Below are 17704 nucleotides of genomic sequence, written 5' to 3' on the forward strand. Positions count from 1 at the left end.
AATTTGAAAGGTCAAGTGAAATGGATGCACCCTGAATAAAAGTATCCCATTAAATTTTAAGAAGAAATAGAAAGCCACATTAGTCTTGCATGTGTTAAATATATTGAAGCGCTAATTTTATATTCCCATAAAGAAACACTAGACTTGTAAATTTTTATAGGTGACATCTATCAAACTTTCAAGGAAGAGATCCTTCCAATTTTATTAAAATAATTCCAGAAACCAAAAAAAAATACTCCTCAATTTATTTTGGAATAAGATTATTTACTTTGAAAACAGCATAGGAAAGGAAATTATAAGAAAGGAAATTTCCTATATAGATATAAAAATATGAAATGAAATATTAGTAAACCAAATCCAGCCATGCATAAAAAGATTTGCTATATTATTAGACTAGTCATAGAAATGTGAAGATGGGTTGACATTAGAGCACTAAATTGTTTGGTGGGAAGAATACAATATTCATCTCAGTGAAGAGGAAATACATACAGGTAATAACATACAGTGATGCTCAACTCTGTGAGTGACCAGAGAAACGCAATGTCAGGCCACAATGACATTTTATACCAAAAGATCATTAATGAAGAATTTTAAAGTTTAACAAAACAGAGATCAATGGAAACATGTCTCCCATTCATGGACTAGAATATTTCATGTGCCATCAGTAGTACTACACAAAATGATCTCCTAATTTAATCAGTAAATTACTCATGCAACCTCTATCAAAATCTCATTGATATTTCCTGCAGAAATAGAAAAACTCATCCAAAAATTCATATGAAATTTCAAGGGACCCCAAATAACACAAACTATCTTTAAAAATAAGAATGAAGCCAGAAGAGCCACACTTTCTGATTTTAAACTACAGTGCTGCACTAATCAAACAGTGAGGGGCGAGGGGTATAGCACAGCGGTACAGCACCTGCCTGGCAAGTACAAGGTCCTGAGTTTGATTCCAGCACCACCACCAACAAAAAAGATAGTTATCAATCAGTGTGTTCTTGGCATATGGACAGACATACAGAGCAATGAAATAGAATAGAAAGCCTGGAAATAAGCCTTTGCATATATGAATTTTGAATATTCAATGAAGAAATAACAGTATTTTTCAACAAATGGTGCTGAGAAAACTGCATAGCCACATGCAAAAAAAAAAGTTGGATCTTTATCTAACACCATATACAAAAATTAACTCAAAGTGGGTAAAAGGTTTGAGCATAAGGCCTATAGCTCTAAAACTCTTGGTGAGAAATAGAGGAAAATTTTATGACACTGAGCACAGTAATGATTTTTTGGGGGGGATATGACAACAAAGACATAGGCAACAAAAAATACACAAATTGGACTTCATAAAACATTTTAAATTTGTCCACTGAATGATAATGTTTAAAGGAAAAAGCCTATAGGAGAACATATTTGCAAATTATATACATTGGGGGGGGGGTGCTGGGAATCAAATCCAGGGGTGCTATATTACTGAGCTACATCCCTGTTTTAAAAAAATACTCATTTTAAGACAAGGTCTTGCTAAGTTGCCCAGGCAGAACTTGAACTTTCAGTCCTCCTGCCTCAGCGAGTTTGTGATTGATTCATGGTCCAATGCTGGATTTAAGGGTGTGAGTGCTGCACCTGCCATAGGGCAGTTAGCCTGCATACAGTATAAGGAATGGAAAGAGGCTTTTTCTGCCTCTATCTATCTCTCTGTCTCTCTCCTCGCTTTTGCTGACTTCCACTGGCATGAACTGTTGCCCCTCTGCCATGTGCCATCCTGCCTTGGAGCCAGTCGATTATGGACTGAAACCTCTGCAAACTGTGAGCTAAATAAACTTTTCCCCCTTAACTTCTGTGTGTTGGGTATTTTGTCTCAGCAATGAGAATAACTAAGACACACTTGAAAAGATATTCAACAGTACTAATCATTAAGGAAATGTAAATCAAAGCCATAATGAGGTACCATCTCACATACATTAAGATACCATTAATATAAAACAAACAAACAACATAGCAAGTGTTGGCATGGATATGGAGAAACTGGAGTGCTTGTGCACTATTGGTGGTAAAATATAAAATGGTACAGCCTTATACCATTAGGAAACAGTATGGCAGGTCTTCAAAAATTTAAATTAGAATTACCATATGGTACAGCAATTCCACTTCTAGATACATACCCTACATAATTGAAATAAGGTCTCAAAAGATATTTTAACACCTGTGTTCTTAGTATTATTCACAATAGCTGAAAGGTGGAAGCATCTCAGTATGTATAAACAAAATGTAGTATGCACATACAATATTACTCAGGTTTAAAAAGGAAGGGAACTCAGATGTATGAAATGGATGAATCTTCAGGGGATTATGTTAAGTAAATCAATCACAACCCCCCCCCAAAATATGAATGATTTCCTTTCTCTGATGTACACAGTGTAAACAAAATCACAGAGCCGAAAAATAGAATGCCAGTGACTGGGCTGGGGAAGGAAGAAAAGGGAATTATTCTGGTGGATGTAGAGTTTCAGTTTTACAAGAGTTTTGGAAATAGATGGTGGGGATGACTGTACTTAATATGTCCAAAAGACATCATTTAAACCGATTAAGCTAGTGCATTTTGTCAAAAACTTTTAAAAATGCATGTGTCTAGAAATGTAAAATAAAACTAAACAAACAAGTGAAAAAAATCCAAATATAGTCATACAGTTGAAGTTTAGTAGGGCTGCTACCTGGCCAGTGGGGAGGGAAGGGCAAAGGGCAGGACAAAAGGAACATGGGGAGATATAAATTATTGGCCATATTCTAGGTCTTACAATAAATTAAATTAAATGAATATAGATGAGATAACAAAAAAATTATGCTCAATCTATTTTTGTATACTTGAGGGTAGATATGGATGTATAAATTGGGACGGGTTATGAGAAATGGCTCCTCTCTTCAAACCCTGGTGAGCTCACACCTGAACTGTGTTATTTGAGACTGGTTTGGCATCTCAGGGTGTGTGACAAGGTTACTTACAGGAATTTTACCCTGGGGAAGACAAGAGGGATGTGAATGGTCTTCAAGCATTTGAAGGGCTGCTACACAGAAGAGAGATAAACTTATTCCTTCAGACTACAGAGAACAGAAATAGAACCAGTGACTAATTGTGAATTTTGGAGCATGTTAATGATAGCAACAGTATGAGTTCTTTGCGCTCCAAGGGAGGGATTGCCTTTTCCAGTCTTTGGTCAAACAGAAGTCCTTCAAGGACTTTCCATTTTCTGGTCAGACAAGTGGGGGCAAATTTAAGACTTTCTGGACAGTCTACTAAAATATAAAAATGAAAGTGAATTTATTCTAAATGAGAAGTAAAAAAGATGTGCAATTCATGCAAAATTTGTTGTTGATGTTCTATTTTTACATTTTTTCAGAATGGCATATGTATACAGCACAACTGAATCTTTTTTAGGGGGTGGGTACCAGGAATTGAACTCACTACCTCAAGCTTTCCAGGCAGGTGCTGTGCCACTGAGTTATATTCCTGGCCCTGATGTTCTATTTTTAAAGTTTTCCCCACTCTATTACTGGGTTTGCCACTAATCACATAATAACTTGTAGCATTTCCTACATGGCCGTTGATTATTTCTAGTGTCTATGGCTCATTTTTCCAATTAGGATGTAAACTCCTTGAGATAAAGGATTGTCTTACAGTCTTTGCATTTTCCACAGTGCTTTTCATAGGCTAGGCGCTCAGTGTGGGTATTTGATGGTCGATTACCAAGACTGCTTGTTGGTTTCATTCGTTCATTCACTCAACAGTTCTTTACTGAATGTGTGCTTGCGTATGAGAAGGGTAAAAGTACAGATTGGAAGTGCCTTTGGGTAGAAGGGTTAGTCATTCTCTGGAGACTGAGTGCTAGGGCCCATCTCCAATACCCCTGTCCCTTATTTCCAGAGAACAAGCCTGGTGGGTCATGGAGATAGCACCCAATATGCTCACCTGGATAGATCCTGAAGAATCCAGTTGAGCTGCCAAAATATTGCCAGGTCAGTGTAGGGTCCCTCTGAAAGTTCTCCACAAAAACAGGGTTCAAGGCCTCAGACATGTAGACTCCATTTAAAATATCTGGATCTGAGGGGTGAAATGATAAAAGGAATTTTAGGGGAAACAAGCAGGAAGCAACAGTGATGAAGTGTTCACATGCTAAACACACACACATGCACACACACACACACACACACACACACACACATGCTGCAATGATACAGTTTAGAGCTTCTTTCTGCATCTCACATGAAAAGTCACACTCACACCCTGTAATCCAGAAGCACTGAGTCTTCTCTCAGCCTATGTACTGTGGTTCAAGTGTGTCCCTCAAGGATTTGTGTGTTGGGAGCTTGGTTCCTTCTCAGTGTGGCAATGTGAGAAGTGCTAGAGCCTATTTCTTATGAGATCCTAGTTAGTTCTGAGAGAGTTGCTATATAAAAGCACACCTGGCTACTCACACTCTCAGGCTTCCCATCTTGCCTTGGGAGCTTACCATGCTGTCATCCACCATGTTGTGATGTAAGCAGGGGGCCCTCCCCAGAGCCAGTGTTATGCTGTTTGGAATTTCAGACTCTCAAATGGTGACCTAAACCCTTTTGCCTTATAAGTTACTCAGCCTCAGGTATTTTATCAGAGCAATGAAAAACAGACTAGCACACCATGATGATGTGGAATAATTTCTTTTCTCATCCTCTGTTGAGGAGGCTGGAGAGACAGTGTATGGCCCTGCTTCTCAGGGAAATGGAGACAAAGTCATGAAAAACCTCCATTGTCACCACCCCACCAACAACTTCCAAATAGAGAGGAATCACCTTTGTTGTACACGTTGGTGGGCAGTTGCACGCTGCTGACTGAAGTGTTTACTCTCAGGTTGCTGAAGTGTGCGTTGGACTCCAGGATGAACTCAGCACCCAGCTCCACAAAATTGCCTTTCTCATCTTTCTCATTAATCAGGACTGAGTTATAGTAGTCAAACTGGATGGCAGGCAACAAACCCAACAGAGATAGACACACAGGGATGTGTAGAGTGAGAGAAAGAAATGGTTCACATGAGAGGTCACTGATGTGAAAGGTGGGATAGGATAGACAGTGGTGGGATAGGATAGACATGCTTCACTGGGTGGAGAATCCAGGCAAATTTGGGCTGATTCAGGGACAACAGGTCTCCGGATAATTGGAGTGAAGGGCTCATTAGGTTGGTTTTGGATGTAAGTTGCCCTGATTATTGCTTTGGTTCTCCACTTGATTTAGTGTGTGTGGACACAGCCAGAGCTGGAGATAGAGATGAGAAGATACTCAAGGAGAGGTGAGAAGACACAGAGCCTCATCAGCACTGTCACTTTCTGCCAGGGTAGGAAGAGTCTTGGAGACCCAGACAGTGCCCAGGAGTCCTTGGGCCTCCACCCTGGGCCTGAGGCTGCAGTTCCTGCACCCCACTCCCAAGATCAGGTGTCCTCTCTGTGCCTTTTAGGAGCAGTGGTGGAGGATCTGCTTGATAACTACCTTTGGAGTCATAAGCAGACGCCCTTCCCATTCCTCCATGCTACAGGGCCCACCTGTGTCACTGTAACACACCACGCCAGCTCCATGTCACAGCCCTGTGGCCAGCATTAGCTTTCTAAAGCACATGCCTAGCTGTGTCTCCCCCTGCTCTGATCCTCCCCTACTTATCATTCCTTAAGCAGAAAGATCAGATTCTGGTTTTGGCATTGAAGGCTCGCACCCTATTTCCCAACACCTCTCCAAGGCCACCGTCTGCTTCATCATTCTCCGTCCACACAGAGCTGACCACCCACTCCACTCTATCTTCTGATCCTATGCAAAATTCTGCCAAGTCATCATGGCGGCTGACTACAAGATGGCGGGGCGTGGGGGATGGCGAAGAAGGAGGAGAACTGGAGGAGGCAGAGGGTGAGGAAAGAGTAGGGGATGGTATAGGGACATCAGGCTGAGGAGACTGAGCAGGTTGGGCCTGTGGATATGGCGGCGGAGGAGGGAAAGCACGAGGAACATTCTCAAGAGAGGGTCAGGAGGGGAACCTGGTAGAGCGTCTGACGATGTGGAACGATGAGCCACTTTTGTTCTTTTTCTTATTTGCGCCAAAAGGAAAACCTTACATCTTCAACCAGCCTTGCGTTTTCTTACTTCTGTTTCTTCTCCTCTCCCTAATTCTAGGGACCCTTCGCCAGGCCTTGTCTGCCCAGATCCCAGCAGCCTGAGGCCCAGCCCCCCGGCCACCCTGTGTGCAAGGGGTTCTGCGCCCCTCCCCTTCTGCAGTCCGCATTCCCAAGCGTGTGCACCTCCACGGGAGTTACTTTGCCTGTGAGCTTCTTGAGGTCAAGAGTCTGTCTCACTCCTGAGGCCAGCAAATGGCTTTGCCCATGAGGGTGGGAGGTGAACATCCATGCATATGGAATGAGTTGATTACAGCTCTGTGCCCCACTGGCTACGGTTGGTCACCCCGGGCAGGTGCTGGGGTGTACTCATCAAACCCTCCCTGCACCAGTTCTGGGAGAGCACTCACCACCAGGGATGCGTTGAATTCATGGTTCAGGTCAGCCTCCTCAGCAGCCTCCACCAGACTCTGAGAGAAGGGAATGCAAAGGAGAGAAAGAAGAAAGGGGGAAAGGGGCCGCCCCTCTGAGGTAAGTTGAGCATCATCATCACGTGACCCAGCAACTCCTCTCCTATCCTCTACGTACTCAGAGCGCAGTTCCTTCCCTCTCCCACTCCCGGCTGTGAAGACCCATCCTTTATCATCCACAAGGACTCCAAGGGCCTCATGGGAAGCAAAGGTGCTTACGCAGATGCTGCGGTGACTGTCACTAGACCTCCACCACCCTGGCAGGGCATGTTAGAAAGTGTGTATTCCCTTCCTAGTAGGAAGCACCTACTCTGGGTGCTGGTAGGGACTTGGCTGATATAAACCAGTAGTAGACACAGTCCCCCACTCCTCCTAGCCAGGAACTGGACCACACAAACCCGGTGTGGTTCTTGAAAGGGCACTTCAGACCAGTCACACCCTCCAAGGAGCTGAGACAGGAGGTGGGGTGGGGGGCTGGCAAACCTTGACAGCCTCCACTTTCCTCCGCAGCATGTTCTCCATGTCCTCTGAGAACTTCCTCACCAGCTCTAGGCCGTCCACCTCCTTGATCTTCAGACTGGGCTCCACATCCTTGTACTTCTGTTCAGGGGGATGTAGGAGGGACAGGCACTCGTCGTCTTGTCGGGATGCTGGCACCTGACTCCACATGGATGGAACCAGGCACATATACAGAGCCTTGTTTTCTCTCCTGGGGTCAAGGACAGGCCCTCTGCTCTTCCTGTAACCTCCTCAGTAATAATAATCGCTGCCTCTTTGGGATTGCCCTGTTTTAGGGGCTCTAGGCACATTGCAGTTAATATCTTTACTGGATAGTAGATCAACACTTGAAACCAACAAACTTGACCAAAGCCAACAACCAGTGAGCAAAACAGCCTGAATGGGGCCAGGGCTCCCCAGGTGCCATGCCTGCACTCTTCAGAGTCCTGCTGCTCCTCTGGCGCCTGCTCATGTCAACCGTGAGCCCACCTGAAGCATCTGTTCCCCATCTGCAGTACACCAGAAAATGCATGGTGCTTTCAAGGCACCTGCACATTGCCAGGGAGCCCAGGAGAGGCTGGAGAGCCGCTTCTAGTTCATTCCTCACTGAGTGTGTGAATCACGAATGTCTGTTGACCCAGCTCTGCAACCTAATGGCAGTGTGACCTCAGCCCAGGCACTCCGTTTCTTCATGTGTACTATGTGATGTTTCCAATAGCTTTAGGGAATGTTCTAGAATGTATTGACTACAGATTGCTGTTATTCAACATGGCCGTATCATACTGCCTCAAGTGTTTCTCACTTGGGGTTGGAGGATGCAAAGGAGAAAATCAAACGAGCTGGTGGTTGTAGGGGTGTGCTGTGAGTGCAAGCTGAGTCTCAGCTCTTAGGGTGGCAGTGGCTGTGGACAGGGTGAACTCCGCTCACCCAGAGGAGGACCTGGGGCTGTGGGGAGGGGAGCGAGGGAAGGCTGCAGTGTGGTCACATGCAGGTGGAAAAGCTGAGATTTGAAATCATTTATAAGATGGAGGAGATGCCTCATGGATTGCGGTGAGAATTAATCATGGATATAAAGCTCTTGGCAAGTGGCAATAATAGAGAAGGGCGAGCTATTATTAAACTGCTCTGGGAGTTATATCTACCAGAGACAAATGAAGCTGTGTGTTGTCTGATACAAGGACAGGCCCGCCATAAATCTGCATGGAAAGTACTCAATAAACAGAGGGGAGGAGCTGCTGGAGCACCATCCCCTCCCTGCTTCTTGCTGGGAGCCCAGGCCTGGGTTCAGGCCTTTGCTGGGTATTCCTGGAGGACCTGGGGCCAGAGGTGAGCACAGCTGTCCCCACACAGACGGCCACCTGCTGACCACTCCTCTCTTCTCCCAGGGTGTTGCACTGCCCCTTGAGGTTCTGCTGGCCCTTCCTGGATGTGCCTTCCTCATAGGACTCAGGCCTGGATCTCAGCCTTTCTGCTCCCTCCCCTCCCGTCTTTTCTTCACATTCCCCAGTGTTAGGTAGGTCTAATGCCATCTTGGCCTCCTGAGGGCCTAAACCAACCAGACTCTCGACTTTGTCACCATGCTAGTCTTACTGACTGAGCTAAAAACATCATTCACCCCTCTGATCTCAGTTTCCCCAGCTGAAAATGAGTAGATCAGATAAGATGGGCTCAAAGCCCTCACTCTAATTTTCTACCAGAAAGGAGACCTGGGGTGACCGCTGGGAGCAGGGACACTGACCTTCTGCAGCAGGAGGGAGCCCGAGTATTTGGTGATGGTGTTGTACAAGTCCCTGCCAAAGGTGTCCGCCCATAGCTTCACTCTGCCGGGGAGGAAAGCACACTTGTGAACATATACGGACAGAGGTGGGGACACATGCAGAGGCCACACACAGACGCACAAGAAAAGCGGGTCTACACCCAGACACCCACTGTGCCACACACACGAACACGCAGAGATGCACATGGAATATGTACAGAGATGCACACATGGACAGGGCACCCATACACACATGCGCACATCCACAGTCATAAATACCCAGAAACACACAGAATACCCCTGTCCCTTCTGTTCTGGCTGTAGGCTGGCCAGGCAGCGGTCAGAGAGCCTGCCAGGGCCTCAGCCACGTGGTGGTTTAGCGAGCCCAGGGCTGGGTCTCCTGCTGAGGGTCACAGGGCTGACAGGGAACCAGGCCCGGACCCCAAGCTTCCAAGGACTCTGGCCTTTGAGTGGAGCAAGGAGTGGAAGAGATGGTGGGTAGACCAGGCAGGGAGGAAGACCACAGGGGGGAACAGAAATTCTCCAGGAACAGCTGCAAGTCTCCACGGGCTGTGCACCCTGTTGCCCTCCTCAAGGTCACCAGGGACCCCTGGCCTTCTGCGGAACCCCAGGGACAGCATACAAAGGGGCAGCAGGAGAGCTCCGAGTGGCCTGTGCAGAAGCTGAGAGCAGGGCTGGCTGGGAGGGCAGGGGAGCCTTCACCTCAGCCTTGGTGTGGGCCGCCCAGTGAGGACCCAGGACTTCTCACCCAGCTCCCGGAAGTGCACTGCGATTCCCCTATCACTGGTGCGCACAGTATCGAGGATGTCCTGGGGTCCTGGGTTGGGTGCACAGGACACTGCCTGAGGCTCCCCAGATGGGGCAACGGTAATGTGCCTGCATGACCATTTCTAGATCGGCATTCACTGTTGCTCAGTCAGTATTTACTGAGGTGTTATCGTGTGCCCGGCACTGCACAGCCTGGGGCCGCCCCACAGTGCAGCAGGATGCGTGTTTGAAGGGGGCTGGTGAAGCCTGCGGAGTGTGAGGGAAGGCTTCAGCAGGTGGCGGGGTCTGAGTTCCACGTCAAAGTGAGGTAGAAGTTAGCCCTGCAAAGAGATCAGGAAGGGAATTCTGGGTGGGGAGTACAGAAGGGCTCAGAGGAGTCAAAAATGACTTCCAGTTTCCAGCTTGGTGATATTCTCAAAGCAAATTAAAAGTAAAGAGTATCAGGAAGAGCAGGTTGGGGAGAGTGGAAGGCGCTGAGCATAGCTTGGTTGATGTTGAATGTGAGGCTCCTATTACAGAGCTGCTGAGTTCCGCTGGGTAGAGTGTGCACTGCATAACTCTAGATGACATCAAATCATGTTGTAGTTTGAAAGACACAAACCTGAATTTAAAACACCCCATGACATTCAGGAAGAGGTGTCTCCAGGCATTGGGTATGGGAGTCTGACAGGTTCAGACAGCGCTGCGAGTCATTAGTACATGGGAAAGGGTCAGAGGGGTGCTCTCAAGGCGAATGAGCAGCGTGAGTAGATCTGTCAGTGTGGACAAACACTTGGGGTACCAACAGTTTCAGGGCTGTGCAGATGGAAAGGAATACTTAAAAAAGACAGAGAATCCAGAAGGGCACAGGAAACAGGGAAAGCTCAGGGTTACAGAAGATTCAGGCACTGCAAAGCAAAAGGTGCAGGGGAAGAGACAGGAATGTCTACTGCATCGGGTGATGGGAGGTCTTAGAGGACCTTGGCGAGAACAGATTTGGGAGGGCAGGTGGTATAGGCTGGGGCTACTGGGAGGTGGCACAGGAGATGCAGAAAGGTCTGAGGGGTAGGGGTGGGGACTGAGCGGAAGGATCCAGTAGGAGAGAGAGCGTGAAGGCTGGGAGGGAGGAACTCTGGGGTCAGGACCTGGGAGAAGTCAGGATCTCAAGGAGAGAAGGCATCACCGTCTCAGTCTGCTCTGAGGTTGCTGTGAGGATGGCAGCTCTGAGTTCTCCTGCAGAGGGATCTGGATTCCAGCCATCTGTCCCTGGCCCCCAGCCATTTCTGGAGTTCCCTGTCTCCTATCAGCGGCACAGTACCCGTGCTCCGGGCTGCAGACCCTTCTGAGCATCTCCGTGGCACCGTGTGCTTTCACAGGCCAACAGCAGGTGTCCCGGCAAGGCAAGACAGGCTGGCCTGCTCAGGTTCTGCCACTTTCATGAACTGGCCTTGTGATTTGCAGGAGTCATCTAACTTCCCTGAGCCAATTGCATAACAGAAATAATGTCAGCCATCTCACTACGTTGTGGGGACTAAGGCACCAGGCACCATGCCAGGCAGAGATCAAAAGCCACACTGCCCTATCCACTGCTCCCCAAAGCCAAACACTGCGTTCTTTGGGCTCCCTCACCCACATCTGCTAAGACATGGAGCTGCCAGCTGGCTCTGCTGTAGCCTGGATGTCGTGCTGGGCTTGAGAGGCTGCTCATAACTATGGACTGAGCAGGTGGCACCTTAGATCTAGAATGTGCTGTTCCTCACATGGATTAGAAGTTTCTTTAACAGTACCTCCAGGTTCTAAGACTGAAAAAATCCCAGAGAGGTTGCACAGGAGTTTATAGCAAGGTGTATATGATTGACACTGCATGCTTTCCTGGAGCTGGTCTCAACGGTGGGGTATAAAATTAAGGCCCAGAGGAGGCAAAAATGTATAGAAAAGAAGAATGAGGCCACCACAATCCAATTTTACCTAGTCCCTGGACAACTACCTCCCCTTTGCCTGCATCATTCCATTGGTTTAGAGCTGCTTTACCCTTTCAGAATGTGAAAATACAAATTTCCTAGCAAATCCTGTGGGGAGCCGTGATGATCAACTTCAGAACTAAAGTCGCCCTCTCCAAGCAGCCTCATCACAGGGAATGTCCTGGAGAGACCATCCACCCAGCAGGTGCTGGACAAGCGGATTGTCACCAGCAAGGGAAGTGAGCCCTAAAGATCAACCTGCTTGAAGCCATCATGCTCCAAGGAGGGGGCAGGCAGGACTCCAATCCAAGAAGAGACTATGGGAAGAGAGAAGGCCAAGGTAGAAAAAATGTTTACAACAAGGCAGTGGACACTTGTAGCTGCCAGGGAAGAGCCCAGAGGGACAGAACAGAGGGTGGAGACCTGCCGGGGGGAAGCAGGGAGAAGGCATAGAAGGATTTCATGGGAGGAAGGGAAGGGGTTGGGCTTGATGCTTACGTTTCCAGAGGAATCTTGGTCTGACCCCATGTGGGAGACAGGAAGGTGCTGGAGAGCAGCAACCACAGGATGACCGCAGTCTTCTGCAGGCAGGCCCTGGCCCATGGCCACTGGTGGCAGGGGACTCCAGTGCTGGTGGAGCCAGAGTTTGGGAGGAGCCCAGGCATGATGCACCCGCTGGGCTCAGGGAAGAGGAGGGAGTAGCCCCAGTTCATGAGCTGTCTCGCCTGCCACCTATGTCCCAGGGCTGTCCACAGCCTTCTGCCCGTGGGGTCCCAGGAATCCCAGGGTCTCCAGCCTCTCAGTAGGGTCCCGCAGCAGCACCTAGCCAGGAGCTGCCCCCAACAGAGGCCTCTGGGTGTGGGGTTGGCCGCCCCAGTGGAAGAGGCTGGGACAAAATGAGCCCCTCTAATCCATCAGCTTCTCCGCTAATCCCTGTCTGACAGCAAAGGAGGGGCTGCCAGGAGGTGCGGGTGACCTCAGTGGGATTACCCTGATTCCAGCTCTCGCAAGCTGCCAAGCACACCCTTCTGCTTTAAAGAGCCAGACCCGTGCCCACATAACAGCCCTGGGCTCTAGGGGAAAGGGCTACTGCTACCCGGGCCAGAGGACAACAGCAGCTGAGTTTGTACAGTGCTCTAACTGATGCAGACCATATAAAGCCCTATCTTTAACTTAGAGCAGCCCTGGGAAGACAGTGGCATCGGCCTTGATTTGCAGGGTTCTCAAGGCTTGGGGGTGCCTCAGGGTTCCAGGCCTGGGGGCTTTGGGCCACAGACAAACCAAAAGTCACTTGATGATACTTCAAGGCATGGATACCTTCCTCTCTCCCCAGATTCCTAGGCCAAATATTGCTGTAAAAGTTCCCAAAGTCAGGTAGTTGAGCCACAGCGGGATAAGGGTTCTGTCTTTTTGCATCTCAGCTTATCCTCTGGCTGACTCTCTTTGTGGTACAAATGTTGGAGTGGCTGTGAGCATTTGGGGGATGCGGCTCAGAGGAGGTTGAGTTGGGGAAACTTCACTGGGGCTTGGTAGGATATAATTTAGGTTGCTCACAGTCACTTTCTCCTATAGCCAAGTCATGTTTGGCCATCTTAGGGTGGGAAGAGCATTCGGGAGCACACATCACCCACAGGACGTCATGATAGGCAGGGGGGTCAGGAAGGATGTTTCCTAATGTGGCTATGGCCTGGAGCACTCACCACTGGCAGCAGGTGGTAGAGCAGAGGAAATAAGGTCCCCAGTGTGCTGAGACAGGAGGTATAGTTGGTAGGGAATCCTTTCCTAAGTTGGTAGGGATTCCCTTCCAATCGTCAGCAGAGGATTTGCTTCTCGTGAAGGCCTGGCCAAGAGAGGGGTTAGCTCTCTTATTAGGGAAATAGTTAATATTAAATGTATGTAATGATAAACCTGCTATACATCACTCTCTTTCTGATGGGAATTATGAAAAACAGGCTTGATCCACTTTCTTGTGCTTGTTGGCACAGGAGGGCACAGGGAACAGTACCTCCGAGGTCTCTGTGGGTGTGGCCACACATCTTGTGTCTCCCAAGAATCGGATGCGGGGTGGCTGCTGCACCTTGTCTTGAGACAAGCTGGTGGTTCCAGCAAAATGGTACGCAAAGTTGCCACCCACACAGTAAAAGGCTTGAAGAAGCAGTGTTCCAGTGACAAAACTCCTACACACATTCAGCAGTAAGTCAATGTTGTGGTATCAGTAATCTGGTTCCACAGTTATGTAGCTCAACTCAGCGTGGCAGCAGCTTTTAAATGCATTTGAATAGCTCCTGTGAAGGTTTTCATTTCAGATTAATATTATATAATAATAACACGTTCCAGGATTACAGATTATACAAATTCAGCAAGAGGACTGCGGAGATATGCTGGATAGCTCATAAAGAAAGAGAATGCGTAATGTTTCGAGGCATTGTGATTTTTGTAGTATTCATCAGCTCCTAAAATTTGAAATTTGGAGTGATTTTTAAAATTCTAAGCAAATCTTCACCTTTTCCCAATTTTTTATCATGGCAAAATACATGTACAATTTGGCATCTAGACCATTTTTAAGGGTGTAGTGCAGTATTATTAATGCATTCACAATGGTGCACAACCGTCAGCACTGTGCATCTCCAAAAGGAGTTTCATTTTGTAAAACTCAAATGCCACACCAACTAAACAGTAACTCCTCGTTCTCCCTCCCCTAACCCTGCCATTGGTAGCCACTTTTCTATTTTCTTTCTCTGATTTTGGCTACTGTATGTCATGTAAGTGAAATCATATTGTATTTGTCCTTTGTGACAAAGAAGCCAGTGACTGGCTTACTTTCCTGAGCAGAACACACTCCATTACAGCATGTGTCAGAGTTCTTTTCTTTTTAAGGGCTGTGTAACATTCTATTATATGTACAGACCACATTTTCCTTATCCACTCACACCTTGGTGGACACTTGGTTCAGCACTACTCTGGTTCAAGCCACCTTGGGTCCTTCCCTGGATGGCTCCACCCCCTGTACCTCTGGGGGCTCCTCAGTGTGACCACCTCCTTGAAGCCCAGGATTCTACAAAGTGGGACGAGCACAAGGCCACTCTGCTGGCTGTGTCCCCCAACCCAATACCACTACCCTTCCCCTCAGGAGGCTGCCTCTACCTCCCTTTTTCCCATTAGACTCTAATAGCTGCTTCTTCCTCTTGCCTTGCAGCCCAGGGTCACTGCTACAGTTTCCCTGCAGGCCCGCCTTTCCAATGAGTTCCTCTGAAAGTCAGTTTTGCTGGCATTATCCCATCAGCAGAATCTCACATATTTCTTGCTGCCTCTATCTGACAGCTGGTCTACCTACCCTGGCATCTTTTCTTTTTTCTTCTCTCTCACCCCACCCCTTTTTTGGGCAGTACTGGGAATTGAGACCAGCAGTCTACCCTTGAAATATAGCTATTTTTTAATGCAACAACTGAGGGATCCTTTGAAAGTGTAAGAGTTGTCACTCCTCTGCTCAGAGGTCCTCAAGGCTGATCATCTAACTTACAGGAAAAACACAGGTATTCTTTTCTTTCCGTTTCTTAAAAAGTGCCAAAAAAAACAAAACCGGCCTCCGCCCCGAACAAGCCCCTCCCCAACCGCCCCTTGGCCCAAGGCAACAACCCGAAGGGCCCCGGACTCCCCAAGGCAAAACAAGCATGCCCCACTGCAGGGCCGTGACATGGAGGCCTGAGTTCCCTCTGTGACCCTGCCTACACTTCTCCCTGAATGACCAGCCCCTTCATTTCTATCAGGTGTCTGTCAGTTGGGATCTTGGTCTGTTTTCTGTGGCTATAACATAATACCTGAGACTGATTAATTTATAAAGAATAGAAGTTTGTTTTGGCTCATGGTTCTGGAAGCTGGGAAGTCCATATACACAGTGCTGGCTTCTGCTCAGCCTTGCACCATTTCAACTCATGGCAGAAAGCAAGAGTGCAAGTGCAGGTATGGAGAAAGAGACAAAGCACGAGGGGTGACCTTGCTTTTGACAGTCCACTCTTAGGTAAGCAATCCAGTCTTGCAAGAGTGAGAACTCACTCCCAAGAACCTGCACAATCTATTCATGAGTCTCCACCCACATGGCCCTGTGGGGGACAACCTAGATGACTCTCCTTGAAAGAGGAGCAATTGCTTCCATTTTGGCTGAACCTAACTCTACCTCCATGTATTGATATGTACAGAGCTGGCTAGGACCCTTTCCTTATCCCATCAATCGGCTTTAAGCAATGCATATTGGTCTAGCTGAGGTGCTGATGGTAGTCTTTGAAGATGGCAGGTGTGTTTCACCGGACAGCCTGTTGTTCCTACATGTGAGCTGAGATGAGGTAGGATGTGCGAGCCAATGCTCCATGCTGTCAGCAAGATAGAGATTACGACATCCTGGGGCTTGTAAGATTACACATAAGAGCTGAAGCACCAACCCCAAAACATTAGATACTATCTCAGTTGTGTTATGCAGATTACTCTTTTTACATATCCTCCTGTCTGCATTGGTGGAGGTGATTTCAGGCCTCCTACCTACCCCAGCTCATGGAACTCACCTACTTCCCATGGTTCCCACAGTCACTTCATTCTCAAGGGACACCCTTTTTCATGAATGAATGAAACCTAGGTTCAGCTTTGGGTCTAGGTCTTATTCTGGATGCCCATCATTGTGGCTGGACTTAGGACCCCTTGGATCCTCATAACTACAAATATGCCTGAGTGTCTTTATTCTCTCCATGGGTTGCACTGGAAGTAGTAGATTGGCATTAACCCACTAGGATTCCAATAACTTTTCATGGGATTACAAGTATAAACTTCCTGGGCCATGATGAGGACTGGGAAAGGCTCTCTCTATATGGCCCAAACACCTATCAGCCTCCACCTCTGAGCCAAGCCATAACCTGTGCTGCAGTGGCAACACCATTTTCAATCATAGCATTCCACCCCTGGCCCTCCAAAGACTCATGCACATCCCTTTATAAAAACGGCATTTAGTCCATCTGCAAGAGTTGCCAAAATCCTAACAGTTTTGGCATTGCTGAAAAGTCCAAGTCCCAAGTCTTCTCTGAGATGTAAGGCAAGCTCTTAGCTGTGAGCCCCTGTATGAATGAAAAGTTAAACACTTCCAACATTCAATGACACAAAATAAACATTGCCATTTCAAAAGGTACAAACCGGGGGATACAGAGCATTGGGACCAAAGCCAGATTTACATCCAAAATCCAGCAGGGCTAACATTATGTCCTGTAGTTCCATGTCCAACATCTGAAGCAATCTGTGGCACACTGTGAGATCCAACAGGCTTGAGTGACTCCACCCCTATGGCACTTGTGGTGGTTACAGTTTCCATGGTTTCTCTCTTAGGCCCACTTTGTTCTGTCCTTGCAGCTTTCCTCAGACCATCCACGTTTCTGGTTTTTCCAAACTTCTGACGTCTCCACTACACTTTATGCTTCTCATTCACAGCTTCACACACTGCCATCTCAGGGGCACACTGCCCGGCCTCCCAGGCCTTCTGAAATTGAGGTGGAAGCCTTTTTAACCTCAGAACTCTTGCATTCTATATGCACCTAAATCCAGTGCCATGTGGATGATGCCAAGGTGTGCTGCCACCTGGAGCAGTAACCAAGCTTTCCTGTCTCTTGGCCATAGGGGTCTAGTGTGTGGATCACTGGGTACTCTGAACCTGATTTTGAGGAACAAATTCTCTATGCCACCACCATTCTGGAACATGGCACTCTGCGGCTTTCTCCTCAAAGTAAAGTCTTTCATTTTTGCAGTTTTGGGGCTACAAAGGGTGGAGACTTGCTGCTTCTGGTGATGCCCTCAGGCCATCTTTTCTATTCTCCTGTTCCTTCCCAGCAATGAAGTTCTCCTCAGCTTTTCTCTTTGCAGTCCACAGCTTTACTGGGGCTTCCTTTCTGGCCAAACTCATAACATTTTAAATCATCCTGAAGGGCTCTCTGTTCTTGATTTTCAACATAAACCTGGCTGAAAAACCCCAACAATAGCCATGCCACTGCCTCAACATTCAACGGCCTTAAAATTTTTTTGCCAGATTAATCAGTCCACCGCCCTTAATCTCAGTCTCAGGCAAAGTTTCTGGACAGGAGTAAAAT

The 17704-nt window shown here is 47.5% G+C and overlaps 1 protein-coding gene across 1 annotated transcript in view; it reads right to left on the reverse strand.

Moving 5' to 3' along the window:
* Positions 1-12250, reverse strand: part of Cacna2d4 (calcium channel, voltage-dependent, alpha 2/delta subunit 4) — a 100941-nt gene extending 88691 nt beyond the window's left edge. The window contains exons 1-6 of the mRNA XM_005396111.2: positions 12084-12250; positions 8839-8920; positions 7086-7202; positions 6543-6602; positions 4831-4993; positions 3971-4102 (exon numbers count right to left, since the gene is read on the reverse strand). Of these exons, the coding sequence (XP_005396168.1) occupies positions 3971-4102; positions 4831-4993; positions 6543-6602; positions 7086-7202; positions 8839-8920; positions 12084-12250 (721 nt within the window). The remainder of the gene's footprint in view (positions 1-3970; positions 4103-4830; positions 4994-6542; positions 6603-7085; positions 7203-8838; positions 8921-12083) is intronic.
* Positions 12251-17704: the final 5454 nt, after the last annotated feature.

This window comes from Chinchilla lanigera, unplaced genomic scaffold, assembly GCF_000276665.1.
Source record: "Chinchilla lanigera isolate Chin_1 unplaced genomic scaffold, ChiLan1.0 scaffold00053, whole genome shotgun sequence".
NCBI classification, from domain to species: Eukaryota; Metazoa; Chordata; class Mammalia; order Rodentia; family Chinchillidae; genus Chinchilla; species Chinchilla lanigera.